General features: G+C 35.2%; 1 protein-coding gene across 1 annotated transcript; it reads left to right on the top strand.

Moving 5' to 3' along the window:
• Positions 1-10,524: 10,524 nt before the first annotated feature.
• Positions 10,525-11,007, top strand: LOC112786073 (putative disease resistance protein RGA3). The gene has a single exon (XM_025829495.1). The coding sequence runs from the start codon at positions 10,525-10,527 to the stop codon at positions 11,005-11,007; it is 483 nt and encodes a 160-aa protein (XP_025685280.1).
• Positions 11,008-18,053: the final 7,046 nt, after the last annotated feature.

Raw genomic sequence — 18,053 nt, 5'->3', positions numbered from 1 at the left:
GGTTCTGCCCCCTGACTGGCGTTCAACGCCAGCTTCAGGCTCCTTGGCTGGCGTTCAATGCTAGCACTGTGCTCCCTGGCTAGCATTCAACGTCAGCAAGGTCTCTGCTCCAGGGTGTTCTGTTTCCAACTCTAACTGTTTCTGTTTCTGTTCTAACTACTGCACATGATCACAAACTTATACAAACATGAAAATTAAACTGAAATAACTTAAATAAACTTAAATAAAAACAAGAAAACGTTAACTATTGATGGGTTTCCTCCCAACAAGCACTTCTTTAACGTCACTAGCTTGACGGTTAGCTCCTTACAGAGATGGATAGGGGCTCAGAATTTTGCCCTTTACAGTGAACTTCTTGCCTGTGCTCTCATGGATACATTTCACATGTTCCAGAGACAGGATCCTGTTCACAGTATGTGGAATGATTGGATTGTCTATGAAGACAACTCTCATGCTAGGTGAGAGGGCTTCAGTGGGGATCTTCTTATCCCTCTAGCCTTTAGGTACTTTCTTCTTAGTACCTTTGTTCTCAGTGCTTGATAATGGATGCCCGACACCAAACTTAGAATTGGTGTCTGGGGGCTCTATATAACTTTGCACTGAGAGAGAGAGTAGGAACACTGAGTGTTGCACAACTGTTTCTTTGCTGCTAGAGAGAGAGTTAAGGTTAGGTTTCTAGTAGTTTTGCGGAGATTGCAAAAATCCTGTATTAGTGATGCGATTATTTGTTCTATCATTTTTCTTTATAGGCTCCTAGCTATATTATTATCTTTCAAATATATGTAAGTACTTTTTAGTTTTAAATATCGTAATACCTCACCATCTTTGATTTATGACTATAGCGTAAGACTTTGTATGGTAGGGTGTTATATTTCTAATGTTCTATTGGATATTTCTCAACTTCACTTTCCTATTCTATTTTATTTAGTTGAAATCATATTGTATGAACATAGTGAGGTTTATTCCTTCTAAGCTACACACAACTTTTGAGGTCACTTAATCTAGAATTTCTTAGAGATAACAATTATTTTTAAAAATCTAAGATTAATTTCTACAAATTCCTTAAGTATTTTAGATATGCCTTAGGGATATCTTCTTAGCTCCTTAGTCATCAAATGAAGGATATATCCTTCAATGTGTCCATATGATACAACATGATAATCTTCGACATTTTTCTTCCTTTAAAAATGTTCTTTCGAAGACACATGCACAGAGATATTTGTTACCCTTTATCTTTTGTGTCCCATATATTACTTCAGACCAAAAATGTAACACCCTAATTACCCTAAGCCTTACCTCTAGCCATAAAGCAAAGGTTAATCAGAGGTTACGACAATCCTAAGGCTTATACATATTTATATATAGATGAGAATAAAATATTGTAGAAGCCTGATGAAGGATTAAGCTCAAAGACAGAATTACAAAACCGTGAAATGTTCACACGAAGCTAACACATAAGATACAAGGTATAGATATAAGAGAATAAAACATATATAAATATAAGAATATAATAATCATAGAGGACTAGCCGCAGCTTGCGGAGTTTAAGCTGACTAGTTACAAATAGAAAGATACAGAGTTTTAGAATTAAAACAGCTTATACAACCTATCTCTCAAATAAGCCTCTAAGGCCATAAAGATAAATATACAAAAGGTGTGAGAATACTTTGACGAAAGTAAAACAGAAATAAACAAGGAACGAACCATACTCTGCTCTGTCACCATATCCACAATCTCACCGAAGTAGATTACGACCTGCATCTGAAAAACAACAAAGTATGGAATGAGAACCGGAGGTTCTCAGTATGGTAACAATGCCCAATAATGTAAGATGTAAGGCTCCGGGATGCCGAAGGCAATCCTAGGACTTCACATCAAAACGGATATTCAAGCTTAAACGAAATACATAAGTAAAGAACTTAAACCATAAACAGGGTTATCTAAACTTAGGGAATTCTAACTAATACTAATCACACCGCTGTATCCCACAGTCTCTGCCAACCTAATCTCCGTGCGATCCCATCGCCACCGCCTACCTAACCTCCTCAGCATCAGACAGTCACACATAATGCAAGCAAGTAATACACAGGTAATATTCATATATAGCAAGTAATTCAAGAAGCAAGTAGGCATATTATACAATTAGGCAGACTCAAGTAATCAAAGCAAACAAGCACATAAGAAATGCATATGATGAATATCTATCTTATTGGCTCGTGATATTACTTGTCGGTCCATAAATGCCAACCTGACATATCCTCCCGGATGTAGCCTTTTCTACCATGCCAGAGATATAGTGCCCTGCACACTGATGCAGCAGCTCTTCTACTATACCAGAGATATAGTGCCCTGCACACTCATGTAGTAGGGAGTCTACTATGCCAGGGATATAGGCCCCGCACACTTCCTGCAGCAGAGAAGGAAATAACCACAACAAGTCATGCAACAGAACAATCTGCCACGTCAGGGATATAGGCCCTGCACACTCTCAACAACACTAGTCATGCAGCAGAAAAATCTGCTACGCCGGGGATATAGGCCCCGCACACTCTCAGCAACATATATTCATGCAGCAGAAAAATCTGCTATGTCGGGAATATAGGCCCCGCACACTCCCATATAATCCAACAAGTCCATCAATCTCAAATCATCACCAGACATTATCATTTCTTATCTCAAATCACTTTCAACAACCTCTACTCATGCAGCAGAGAAGTCTGCTACGCCAGGGTAGGTCCTGCACACTTTTCTTCCATATCCACCAAGCTCATAATAACTATCGTCAGTTCTTAATTCCATTCCGAACTCGTTAGTCCATTACTTTCTCAATTTTATTGTCAATAATCACCAAGTCCACTACTCTTCCTTCTCTCTCAACCAAACTCATCCTCAATACACCAGAAACCTAGGCCTCTATTTTCTAATTTTTTTCAAATAATACCAAATAAATTCTCCTAAGACCTTTCCCATGTTTCAATGCCCGGAAATAAGCCTAAAAATCTCAAAATGGTGTCACAGAAGCTTACAAGCTTATTGGAAAGGTGAAACAGTTGAAAACAAAGTTTAAATTTGAGAAAAAGGGCGTGTGTGTATGCACAGAGGTGTGCGCGTGCATGCCCAAGAGATTTTTAAAACGTGTGCGTACGCATAGAGGTGTGCGTATGCACAGGTACCAAAGTTCACAATGTTTATTCACTCGCACAACCTGTGCAAGGGCCCCCAATAGACTGACCTTCCCAACGTGTGCATACGCACAGAGCTGTGCGTACGCACATGTTGTAAAACTCCATTGGTGTGTGCGTGCGCACAAGGCTGTGCGTGCGCACATACCAGAAATCACAAAATTCTGCAACTCTGCAGAATTTTCAGATTTCGACACCAATCTTTGAATGATCATAACTTCCTCTACAAAAATCTAAATTTTACAAACCTTATATCAATTTGAAGAGTTTTCAATGAAATTTAATTTAAATCACATTTCAACAAAATGATCAGAAAAATTTTACCAAAAACCAACTTTTACCAAAACTCACAAGAATCTCAATTTACCAACTTTCATAACCCAACCCAACCAAAACCACATTAATTCTATCCCATATCAGATTTTACCATTTGCCATACTCTAATTTACCACTCCACCATATATAATCATCAATTCTCACTATCTAATACCTAATAATACCCTTACTAACCATCATCATCATCAATTTCAACATCAATCTCCAACATCATACTATCAACATCAATATAGCCATTTATCAATCATTCCAATTCATCAATTATCATACTTTATCCTAACTTCATAACTCATCATATCATTTATCAATAATCCCAACACTCACCTTCAATTACCAACAATATCAATATTTATCATCAATCATCAACCATCTCAACAAATCCTCATTTATAACAATAAATCACACATTCCTCATCAACCTTCATAATCATTAAATACCAACAACCTCATCAAATCATATAATTATTATTATTAGTATTTGGATTCATTCCACACAACACCACCACTTCATTTATCAACCCTCATCAACAACACCAATCACCAATACTCATTAACACCAACAATTCCCAATAATCATCATCAACCACAATAATCCAATACTAACAACAATTAACATCAATTCACATATAATTATTCATATACTAACAACATTCAATCCTATCTTAGGGCTAACTAGCCTAGGTGTCCATAAACATTATATATTACATAAAAGAAACCGAAACCATACCTTGGCCGATTCCCAAATGCACCAAACACCAAAACGAAGCCACCAAGCTTGATCCAAAGCCTCAACCAACTCCAACAAACACCAAAACTCAATCTAACATCATATATATATATATATATATATATATATATATATATATATATATATATATCAATATCAAAACCTAAGATACATAAAACAACTAAACACAAGGGTTTAGTGAAACCTTACCTTACCCAACGAGTTTAGGGGTAAAATCCAACAATTACCCGCTACTAGAGATCAGCTAAACAAGAAAAACCACAAAATCTCCTCAAAAACCAAACCCCAAAAATGCAGAAACTTAGGGCCGGAAACTGGAGCCTGAAGAGAGAGATCTTACCAGATTTCTTTGGATAGAAAGGAAGAGCTCGTCAATCAGAGCTCTGTAGCTCAAGATATGGCTCCCAGAAGGTGGAGGTGAATAGTAAAACCCCCACTCCTCTCTTCTCTCTTCTCATTAGTGTAACAACCCTGATTTTTTTGAGTACGTGAGATCTTTTTTGAAAGTACGGATTTCTCCAAAAGATCAGTAAAGGGAACACCTCTGATGTATCATCAAGCATCTCAATCCTCATTGTCATTATGTCATCTTTAAGCTAGAACATCTTTTGGGGCAAGCTCAATAATGCAATCGCGAAAAACCTAGTTTTTGAACCGTATCGATTAGGAGTTTTGATTCTGGTTTCCGTAAATAGTCTTAGTTTGACGAACCGGACTCGATTCATGAGAGAAGAGAGATAAACGTATAATATCATCATTATATGGGTATTAGAAGCTTCTTGAATGATATTATAAGGTTACCTGGTCAGTTTTAGTTAAAAACAGAAAATCGGTTTAACCGGGTTCACAGTTTACTGGTGCAGCTTAGCACCGGCACTCTCTGATGACTTTAGCAATGCTAAGACCTCTTCATAAATGTTCTATTCTCATAATGAATATGTTACTAGTGTCATTTATGCTAGTAGATTAGAAAATAATTTTTAGAGATGTTTCTACAAGTGTTCCAATACATCTAGTTTTAGTAGTTATACACCTGAGATATTTTAATATTATTTTAACCCACCTCCAAGCCAACCAATCACAACTCACCCTAAACCCCCAAAACCCCCAAGGCTGGTTTATTTGCTCCTTGTGGACAAAATTTCCAAGAGACAAAAAGAGAGAAAAGTTCTTAGTTCCAAATCTTCAAAGCTTGATTTCTGCTGAACTAAAACTCAAATCAAAATTCCAATCCGACCAAAATGATCCTCTCTTCTTTCTCTACATGATCATATGACTTATCAAGGCTGGAATCAAGATGATTTGGCTGCACCATCTCCCTTTTGCTTCGGTTTCAAGGAAACATGCTTAAACATGTGTTTTCTTGATGTTCTTCCTTAGGAATCATGCTTAACTTGACTTGAGGGCCAAGAAACATTAATTTCCAGAAAGTATAAGGTTAGAAATCCCCTCCTAACATGCTGAGTGAGATTCGGTTAGTTGAGGATTTTTGGAATTAAAGTTTTTCTTGATGTGATTTAGGAGGAAAAAGTGCTTAAGGACCACCTGAAAGTCTAACCGAATTAGGAGCAGCAAAACCAGGTAGGGTTTGATGAATTTAATCTTGATTGATTGTGTTTGATTTGTGTGATTATGATATGGTTTGGATGTGCTTGAAATTGATGATTTATATGAGTGATTCTTGTTGAAAATTTGATGAAAATTTGATGAAATTTAATGAAATTCAAGCTATGAATGTGTTCTTGAGTGCAGCTGGAAACCGAAACCCTATAGCTTAAATTGAGGTTCAATTTATGTTAAAATCATGTGAAAAATATAGGGTTTTAGTGGCTGGGAATTTATTATGAATTATGGTAAAAATCGGTTGCTGAAAAGACTGAAAAACGGGTAAAAACAGATAAAGAATCTGAAGAATTTATGAAGAACACAAAGAACACTTTGAGTGTGATGAAGAACATGGAAGAACAGGCCTTAGATCTTAAAAGGGCAAGGAAGTAAAATTTTTGGTATTTGGGGGGTTATTTAGTAATTTTCAAAAGTTATGGTGGTTAAAATAGAAATATTAAAAGTTACGAGTGGTAAAAAGTAAATTTTAAAGGTTAAAAGTTAAAGTGGGGTAATTTTCGAAAATTTAATGATAAAATAATAATAAATAATAATAAAATATTAAATAATAATATTTAATTAAAAATAATATTTTAATAAAAATAATAAAATAATGCGGAAAAGGCAGTTTTCTGTAAAAGCTTTAGAAAGACAACTTTAAGTGAAGAATCTCATAATTACCTTCATAAAACACTTAGGGAGTGGTAATAAAATATTAGTGAGGCAAAGATAAAGAAAATATGAAAATTTGAAGAAAATATAAAAACCAAAGAAAAGTTTGTAAAGTTTTAATGACAGAAAAATAGACGGAGATTAGTGAACGAACTAGGGCAATTTAGTTAGTCCTTGAGCTGCGGCTAGGGTTAGGTATAATATGAAAAGTTAAACTGTTTCAGTATAGACTTAATGAACCTATACTTGGGACAGGCTAACACCGAAATTTACATAAGCTTTAAATACATATGTTAAGCAGAGAAATCAGAGCAAAGTAGAGAAACACAGAGAACAGAGTAACTAGAGTAAAGTAAAGAGACAGAGAGAAAACAAGTAACATAGATACAAAGGAAAGAGTAATTAGAGAAAAGTAAAGAGATACAGAGAACAGAGTAACCAGAGCAGAGTAAAGAGATACAGAAAAAACAGAAACCAGAACAGAGTAAAGAGATATAAAGAGAAAAGTAACATAAGAAGGATATATATATATATATATATATATATATATATATATATATATATATATATATATATATATATATATATATTAGTTGCTTAATGCAACCCAGAGCTTCTGTAGGAAAACTAACTTACCTACAGCCATTTTTCGCTTCCCTAGAGCAGAGCAGAGTATATATATATTTTCCTGCAGTAAGTAGAGGCTGTCTCAAATGAGCGACTATTATTATATGCGCATTTATTTAGGAACGGAAAATCGTATCCGGGAAATCGAGATTACTCGTGACTTGATAAATGTCGGGATTGTGGGCAGCCGACCGACACATGAGCTCATGGCCTATACTAGGGCTAGACATGCATCATTCTTGTCTGCGCATTATTGTCTGTTGCATTTCTTTTTGGATGTGATCTATTTCTTTATGTTTGTCTGCTTGTATGCTATATCTGTGCTTTACTTTCTTGAATTCTTCTGTTTGTGTTCTGCTTTTTATTTCTCTACCTTCTCTATCTATTTTTATCTCTGTTTACTACTATGCTATATTCTATTATCGTCTGCTAATTGACACCGAATAAATGAACGTAACTGATAACCCCGGCCCTACTAAGAACTCCTTAGTTCTTACCCCCTTCTCTCCCTTCCTCCCCCTTCAGATGGAGACGGGCGTGATATTCTATGAAGTCGAACACCTACACATTTACGAGGATCCAGTGTACTATGGTTACTACATTTTGAGTGCGGAGCCTCGTATGAGACGTTACGCGTTACAAAACCGTCCCTTCCAACATCCTTTGTATAGCCTACTTTTTGATCCTGACGCTCCCTATGACTTTCCCTTATCCTGGCTACACCCTAACACACCTGGACATCTTTCTCCCGATGGTCTCGAACACCTTATACCAAATCAACCCTTGAATGAGGCGGCACTTGAGCCTATTATTCCTGACGAGTCCGAGATAGCTGGAGGGTACATACCTGTGATTCCACCAGAGTGGGACTTTCCCCCTGAGCCGATTCCCGATTTTCCACAGCCTGATGAGCCGGCACTACCAGACGACGGGGAGCTCCAATATATGCGAACGGACCTGTGCTCGCGAATGGTTTTATGTATAGTGACAGCAGTGCTTCTGGTGGGTCTGAGGGTATAGTTGTAGCTACGGATGAGGAGGAAGAGGAGGATCCTGAGATAGAGATAGAGCAGGATGAAGAGATGGGCGAGCCTCATGACGATTTTCCGGATGGCCACGTGTAGATATAGTCTGACTGTAGTAGGGGCATTCTTTTGATGACACTCTAGTCTGACATTATCTTTTAGTTAGTCTCTCACTTGTGTTAGTACACCCGAGAGCTAGGAGATATATAGTGCTTAGGCTAGCCTGGGTGCCAGCTTAGCAGCTTTTTGTATGGGCCAGGTCCTGGGAGTGTCGTGTATATATTAGCTACGTAGAATAACGAGGATGTAAACTGACTTGATCTTGTGTAAACACTACATGTTTTGTTATAGTGTACATGATGTATATTATCAGCTGTGTTTCTATGTTTCATTATGCTTCCTTTTTATTTCTCTCAATGTATGCTTATTTATTTTACCTCTTCACCGCAACGATGTAAGTTAAATAAAAAAAATTACTCGTAAAATTGGTAACGTTCTAACAAGGAACAGGCTCATATATTAAGTAATAGTTAATAATTAGTAAGAACAAGTTGGTAACACTTGGCTTCTTGTATGACCATGGCATACTGGGAGTTGGGTCGTTACAATCAGTGCCCCTCTCTTCAATTTGAAGAGAAATGAGCTGAAATACTCATTAAATAGGCATATATATGTTGGGCCTTGGGCCCGGTTTGGGCCCGATCCAACCCGTTAGCATTTTTGGTTCGTTTGGCCCACTTTGGGCCAAAACCTTTAAAATTAGTGCCCGGTTTTCAATTCTAAATTATTTCTTACCCCTTTCAAAATAATAAATCAATCTTCAAAATATTATTTTCCAAAATACGTGATACTGGACAGACTAGAGCCGGTACTGCCAGCTTAGGCGCCAGTACACATTTTTACAAAACTTTTCGAAACAGATATATTTTCCAACTCAGAAAAATTCACTGAAATCAAATTTCACATTTATATTTTCAAACTAAAACTTCTAAATTTTGAATCTATTTCGGGCACTAAAATTATTATTTTTATAAAAACGGCTTTGCATGAAAAACTCGAGTTATTACAAAAAATATTTGTACTGATAAGAGATACTACTTATATTCATGGAAAGAATAGTCCTTATCGATACAATTGTTGATTTTTATAAGACATGTAGAAACAATGGTTGAACCTTTAGCTACTTTTCAAAAATATTTTTTGGGTATACTCAACCAGTCTTTAATTGGACTAATTTATAAAATCTGGTCATATAGAGCATGTCTAGAAATCTTCTTTTCATGATACTTGTTATATTCACATACAACTTTTGAGATACTGATGAAAGGAGGTTCATATTTGTTTAATACATCTTCATTTAGTATCATCTACATTTCAAACAAACTTTGATACATATCAAAAGACCAAATTATTTACTTAAGGAACAAGGTCTTAGATAGAGATGTGCCTTAGGAACTTGAGAGATCTGAATTAGTAGCAACAATCTTTCTAACATATCAAATGCTGATGGAAAAGTATAGGAAAACAACTTTCTAATTAGCTAAGTTAAACAACTCAATTAATTTTAATAATTTCAATTTATTTTATTAAATTTTAATTTGAATAATTGAAATTAATGATTTGTTTAAAAAATTAGGTTTTGTAAAACAACCTCCATAACCCCATATTCTCCTCTCCCACATTGCGATAACGCTCCGCGATCATGTCTCACCCCACTCGAAGTACTCTTGCCATCGTCGTCCCTTGGGAGTGCCACCCTCCCTCACGATTTGCACTGCCACCGACCACCGTAGCACCTCCCTTGTGATTCACAGTGTCGTCCACCACCGCAGAGCCATTCTCGTCGTAATTCGCAGCGCTGCCGACCACCACAGCGCCCTCCTTGTTTCGATTTGTCACCAACACCTGCCATTCTCGCGATTTGCACTGCTGCAGCCCTTCCCCTCACGATTCGTATATCACCGCCGTAGCCCCTCCTCCCCTCGTGATTCATAATCACCGCCACAAGATTTGCTCATAAAGAGATTTATCTTCTCTTTGGTTTTGACAACAACAACCTCAACAAGCTTGAAAGGACACTCTTCAAGGTTCAGTCTCTTGTTGACAATGTTAGATCCATTAATCACTCATCTTCTTGTTCTTCTTATAATAAGGCCCAACACCTTTGGCTCAGGGACACTCAGAATCCCTTGTATGAAGTTGAGGACTTTCTAGATGAGATTACCTTAGAAATCTCAAAACTTGCTTCTGCTGATGTCAACGTTGACTTCACCAACAAGCAAGTTAGGAACTTGGTCTTTTCTAAGTTTAAGTTTATTATTTCCTCTCAGATGGTTAAGATGCAGAATAAACTACAAGAGTTAGCTAGGGAAATGGATGGTTCCTTTGTAGATGAATTGCACAAATTGGGTATGCCTTATTCTACTGTAGGAAATTTTCAATCTAGTTTATTATTGGATGAGTCAGTTGTAATTGGAAGAGAGAGTGATAAGAGGGAAGTTATAAAATTGTTGTTGGATGAAAAAATGGGGGGAAGGTCGAATCTTTCAGTGATTGCAATTGTGGGCATGGAGGGTGTGGGAAAAACTATTCTTGCTCAACTTGTCTACAATAATGTTGATCTGGATAGCAACTTTAATTTGGAAAATTGGGTATCTGTTTTTGTTGAGTATAACATAGAAAGAGTCACAAGGTCAATTTTTGAGTGTGCTTGTAGGGAAAAGGTGAAGTTGTCTGATTTAGAACCAATTCAAATGAGACTTGAAGAAATACTCAATGGAAAGAAGTTCTTAATAGTAGTAGATGGCTTCTAGGATGAGGATGAACATCATTAGGATGTGTTGTGCTTGCCATTCAGAGTTGCTGCTCGAGGGAGTAGAGTACTGGTGACAACACGAAGCATGCTTGTTTCAAGAATGGTTGCCACTGCTTATCCTTACCAATACCATTTGCAAACTTTGATTAATGAACATTATTGGCAATTGCTTAAACAAAGAGCATCCTAGAAGTGGCTAACAAAATTAGACTTTCTTATTGTCTTAAGTTTCTTCATTTTCATTCTTATTATCTATATATTATAATCTATATTTTAGATTCTTTATTGCTAGGATTCATATGGTGCTATTACCTTTATGAGTTTCATCTTGTGTGCACTGCTGCAATTGCATACATTTATACATATTTTCTTGGTGTAATTAGTATAGGAGTGTGGATGTTTTTGTTTGCTTTTAGTTGGATGTTTCTTTTTATTGTATATGGATGTTTTTCGGTATAAATTTTTTTTAGGTGGATTTCTACACAAATATACCAAGCATTCCTTGCAGGAGAAGTGCATCAAATTGGGTGGATACTACTATGACCAATGAAGAATAAAAGCTTTGATCACTTGTCAAACCAATGTCTTTAACACATGTGATGACGTCACTGTTTGAGATACTTTTGATACCTTTTGAGATTTTTCTTGAGTTACAGTTGTGAATTTTTATAATACTGTAAAAATTGTATATATTTTATTTTAGTCCTACTTAGTATCTTTTTTCTTGTAGGCAACTTGCATGTTTATGCAAAAATTCAATTGGATGACATCACATGTTTCTTTTGTTAAACAAATAGATATTTCTTTTTATACTAAATGGATGATTCTTCTTGTATTACTTTTGGTCATGATGAATTCCTATATCTACAGTGTTGTAAATTGTATGGATAAGTTGAATGAATATTATGATTCCTTTCATTGCATCTTAGCTTGATGAAAAATTTATAGTTACGTATGTGGGATAAGCTTTTTAATTTTTCATTCACATGGCTTTTGTTAAAGTAACATCTTTTTAGTATGGAAAATGAACTTCTTAATGCTTGACAGAAGTAACATCTACTTAGATCTTTGCAAAAATAATTAAGTACCTAACAGAAGTTACTTATATTTATTTTTTACTACAGAGATGATTAACTGATAGTGAATACATGTATCATAAAAGAAGGAAAAAAATTTGTATCTATTCTATTATTTGTTTAACAAAATTTAATGGAGGAAAAAAAAGATAAGGAAGAGAGCAACAATAATATCTAATTATTTTTTCAAATATGAATGGTGGGTCAGATCATGCAAGACCAACTCCATAATTGTATTGCCTAGCTCCTTACAGCCTTAAATTCATGTTTCGTTCAAGTCTAATCATCTGGGTAACTGAAAGTATCTTCAAAATGTGTCCTTTTTGCAGCCATGCCATCCTGCTCCAACGGTTAGTGACAGTTATTTAAACATGGAGGTAGTAACATATTTATTTGGTGCCTCGTATAAAATGAAACCACATTTACACTGCAGGCCTTCACTTTTCATAAATGCAGGAACCTGAAAGTGAAAAACCTTATCTTGTTAAATAGCCAGCAAATGCACTTAGTATTCACTAGTTGCATGCGGGTTGTTGCATCCCATCTTAGATTGTTAGAACCTCCTTCAAGCACTAATACCGATGGAGTCCACATTAGCATATGTAAGGGTGTTGAGGTCAGAGGTACTGTAATTAGAACACTTGTGTTAGCCTAAAAGAAAAAGCTTTATGGAAGATATTATGATTTCTTTCTAGGGTAATATTAACATGTCACTTTTGATTGTAATTGTGCAATTATTAGATAGTGGTTCATGTTTTAGATTCATATACGCATACCAATTATTCATGACTAGGATTTAGGACATGTGGAATGTCATGCATGTTACTTTGAGGAAAAATGGTACAAAGTACAAAGTATGCACTCTAGTAATTTGTTAAAAGAAAATAATTTGCTGCATAATGTTTGGTTTCAGGAGATGACTGCATCTCAATAGTCCGAAATTCTTCACGGGTGTGGATCAGATTACATCTGGTTAAATCAGAACTAATCTTTTCAAAAGAAAAACAACAATCTTATGGTAAAAATAACATCCGTGATAATTCAGTAAGAACCATCCATTCATAACAAAAAGCAACATCCAATAAATTATAATTAAATCATATGCATACTCAACAAAAATAGACATCAAAATCACATGATTAGAAACATCCAACAATTGAAATCAGAGACAAATCTATTTATCAATCCACCAAAAATTAGAATATTTTCACACAAGAACCAGTATACATTCTTCTAAAACCAGAAACAGAAGAGAATCATCTTCTATTACTTAAAACCCTAACAATATAGTAACTAATTAGAGAACATCTTGGTGAATTCAGGAAAATTAAACATAAATCGACAACAACCGCAATTCCTGAACCTTAGCACAGATTAGCAACATCCAATTTCCAATGAAACCCTAACATGCACTGACCTGTCATCTCAAATGAGGTGGTTCATGTGCAGCAGTGTGCGACAGAGACGGAAACCAGGGGCGTCCTAACGACAGCACCGGCTTTCACGATGCTGCGATGAATGCTGAAGGCGATGGATGTTGTTGACACACCTATTAGAGAAGACAAGTCCACGATGGCATATTCGACTAGCGTCCAATGTAGAGGCAGTAGTAAGTAGAGTCACGATCGACGGGGATGGCTTCCTCGCATGTGACGGCAGTGGCTTCTTCACTGGAGTATTGGACGGTGCTGATTGGGGTTAGTGGTGGGAAAGAAGACATCTAGGGGGCGAGACACAGAATGCACCGCCGTGGAAAAGAAGCTCGATGATGGTATGTAGATGGAGAGAAGAGAGCCGCAGTTGAATTCTTTACGGTAAATAGGGTAAAAGTTAGATATTTGGGTAGATGATTTTTTGGTCATTTGGGTTTTGGATCCAGCCCATTTGAGTTGGCTGGTAGTTGGCAGATACTGAGTTGGTTCCCAAGTGAAATTGAATGCTGATTTATAGTGGCCAATCCATATCTCTTAATTTCTCATATGATAGTTACAATTTAATTCTGAGAAATCAAATAATGAATCATCGAGTATCTTAAACTTGCTTCATCTTAAACTTGCTTCATCTTCCATACAAAGGTGTCTCTTTTTTTTTGGACATACGTAGGGGAGACCTCTTTTGAAAACAAATTCTTGCCTTTGCCATGAATCTTTTCTTTTGGATCCATTACGAAGCTAAATCTCATAGAAGACCATGCTCTAATACCAATTGACGTCGTGAAAAGTGCACAAGAAGGGGAATTACATCATAATTTAAATATTTTTTTACAAAAATGAATGATGAATCCATATTTGATGATAAAATTTGGATTGATTTGAGTGGATTTCATTATATAAACCCACATTTATTCATCTAAATAGCATGCTTTTGTGTTTTCTCTCTAAATTGTGCCTAATTGTGAAAACATACTAATTTGTACTTATTTTATTCAATTTTATTCCACTTTCATTCCATTCGATGCTTTGATGGTTTTGATAAGTGATTTCAGGTGTAATAGGTTGGAATGGCTTGATGAGAGTGGAAGAAAAGCATGGAATTGGGAGAAAACATGAAGAAATCAAAGGAGAGAAGCATTTCAGAGTATGCCCATGCACACTTTCTGTGCCTGCGCACAAGGGTCAAAATCAGCACCTGTGCCCACGCATAGCTCTGTGCGTACGCACAGAACAGAAATCAGCAAGTGTACCCATGCACAACTTCTATACATACGCACAGGAGGAAATTCAGCATGTGTGCATACGCACAAGTCCCTTCACGTGACTTCATTAAAAGTCACGTGGCTTGCGATTTGAGGGGCTTTTTGGCCCATTTCTAAAGTTGTTGAAGCATATATGAAGGGGGAAGTAACACCAAATCATACCATTCTATACCATACTTCATAGAATACACTTAGTTAGTTTTTAGGTTAGTTTTCCTTAGGTTTTCTCTCAATTTTAATTAGGGTTTTGTAGAATTTTATAGTTTCAAGTTTTGATCTTGGTATCTAGCTTAATTCCATTGTAAGTATTTCTCAATTTTGCTTTCAATCACATTACTTGTTATATACTTTCTTATATTTTCATTTCTTTTATCAATATATACATAGTTTGGCAATTTTAAGTTTGAGTTAATGAATTTGATATTTGATGGCTTTTATATGTTTGTTTGAGTTGCCTTTGTTGATTTTGATCATTTGTGGTTTATAGTTTTTATCATTTTTCCAATTTTGCCATGTTTTGTGAATATGCCTACTATGTGTTTGATGAAATACCAATTTTGATTATGGGATAGATTTCTACCCCGTGGCTTGGGGAATGGGTTTATGGATTACTAGAGTCATAATGTCTAACATTTAGTGATAATTCTTGGGTTGTTAGTTGTTATTGTTTCCACTAACGCTAGCTTCTTACTAAGGTAATTAGTAAGTTAGCTAGGATTTGTGGATTAAGCACAATTATTCTCACTTGACTTACTCTTCGACGTTAAGAGTTGATTAGGTGAGATTAATCCATCATAATTATCATAGTTGTGGTTATGGCAAGGAAGGAATTCTATAACTCATCCCAAGTCAAGGTTCTATTTATGTCTTGAACCACTTTTCAATCACCTTAAAGCTTTACTGGTCTATATTACATACATAGTTCCTTTTATTCCTTTATTACTTTATTAATTGCAATTTTGAGCATTCTTTTATCTCTTTATTGCTTGCTTTATCATTGAAAACTCCCTTTGCTTTCTTCACAACCAAAATTGTGTTCTCTTTGTCACTAGTTCCTAGGAAAGACGACCCGAGGTTTAATTACTCTCGGTTATTTTTATTTGAAAACTAAACTTTGATGTTTAGGATTGAATTACTGGTTTGGACTATGCTATCAACGAAACACTTAATTTCAATTGAGAAATTCTAAACTGGCATAAATCTCACTTCATCAATGAACTTAAAAAGCTTTTCAAGTGTTTGACTTATTTGCAGCAAAAATATATGTTAGTTTGGTTATATTGCAAACTTATTTTAAGTTCATTGAAAACAGATTCTAAGAAATAAATATTTGAAAAATATCTTCTGATGTCTTTTACTGACTTCTGACAGACCCTTCAAAGCGGTTTCTAAAAGAATTTGTTAAGTTAGTTGTAGAAGTTGAGAACAAATTTCTACTAGTTTACCTTATGAGTCTCGAGATTTCAGACATATTCGATCATTTTGTGATCCTTGGTTTTGAGAAGACTTAAGGATAGAATATCTAAAGTTCTTAGGTTCTGCTGCAATCTAGTTTGAGTCTTGCCTAAGATGGTCAAGAGAAAGATTATCGGTTGGTGGGGTATCCTATCGAGTCAATTTTTAACCTAAAAAGGCTTAAAGAAATAATATATAAGCTTCTTAGGTCAAGTTGCGGTTTGATATGAGTTTTGCCTAAGAAGGTCAGTAAAATATATAAGGTTCTGGGTTGGCAATCGAGTTATTTCTTAGTTTGAGAAGGCTTGAAGCAATAATATCTAACATTCTTAGGTTTGTTGGATATTCACTCTTAGTCTTGCTTGAGAATGTTAGTTGAATATCTAATGTTCTTAATTGGTGAAAATCCAATTGAGCCACTTTATAGTCCTGAGAAAGCTCTCGGAAATAACATTTGAAGTTCTTAAATTATGCTGGGCTCTAATCTAAGTCAAAGCAATAGCTTGAGAAAGCTTAATGAAAATAATTTCCTTTGTTTACTTATTCTAATAGTAAAACTCTCAAATATTCTTGATGGCTGGAAGTAGGCAATTTAACCGAACCAGTATACATCCACATGTATTTCTTCTGAACTCTTAACTCCTTGTATTTCATGGTCTATATTATTTTTAGTTAAGAGAATCTTAGTTACACTTTTGTTCCAATATGATGATATCTTAGATTATTTTTTTGGTTACCAACAGTGTCCCTCAACTCGACAAACCAAGGACTAATCTGTCGTAGATCGGAGCTCCATTTAAGAGTTTGTTGCTGGCTATTACTACATATATAAGGCGGAATTCAAATTCCAACACTTGTTTAAGTAGACTAGTGAGTTAATTAGTAGAACAACCCAAGTTAGTTTATATCTCAAATTATTTACAAACTAGATCTAAAGTGTCTAAAGGATCTCAGAATCATCCCTACAATCTAAAGTATCGTACAGTTATTTATGCTAAAGGATCTCTAGAACTTACGTTAATATTCTTATTACATACAAGTTCAAAGACTTTATTAGTATTTAAGTTCTCTTGCTTCAAGAAAAATTTGCCATGCATGATTCAACCTTTCCTTCTCGTGTCAAGTATTTGTTCACCTTCAGCGTCTCCCACCATCATCACTTCCTTGGATCTACACTACCTCTATCTTTGTAAGCTCTAACTTTGCTTCTCCATTCAATCATCATCACCTCTCCCTCACCTTTGTTTCTTTTCTTTTGTCGTTCTCTGTCTAGAGGTTTGTTCAATCTTTTGTTATTTTTTTTATTTACATCTAGATTGTTGAATTGATATTGGATTAGAATTGCTCATGATAGTTATTTGGATTGAGTTTGAAAAATAGTAATGGTGATGGTGTGGAGAAGTAGTAGTGGTGATAAAGAAATAATGATAATAATTTAGGATAAAATTGATATTTGAATTAGACTTTTATGTCTTCTATATCACCAATTATATTAAAAACCTTTGTATATGTATCTCTTAGTATATTTGTGCATATGCATTTGTATATGTATATGACATTTCAAAATTAGAAAGGGGTTTTACCCCCATTCTTCATGAAGATAGTATTTTTTTTTCCTTCTTTCACCTTTATAGGGTTGTTTTACTTCCACAATGTTACTAACAATACTTTTTTAAATAGTATGAATAAAACAACCAATACCAAAGAAAAAAGAATTAAAAAATCTAACCAATAATAATAATAATAATAATAATAATAATAATAATAATAATAATAATAATAATAATAATAATAGTAGAGTGAATGCAGAATCAGAAT

Source organism: Arachis hypogaea, chromosome 20 (assembly GCF_003086295.3).
Source record: "Arachis hypogaea cultivar Tifrunner chromosome 20, arahy.Tifrunner.gnm2.J5K5, whole genome shotgun sequence".
NCBI lineage: Eukaryota > Viridiplantae > Streptophyta > Magnoliopsida > Fabales > Fabaceae > Arachis > Arachis hypogaea.
This window is presented reverse-complemented; position numbering and strand designations above follow the sequence as displayed.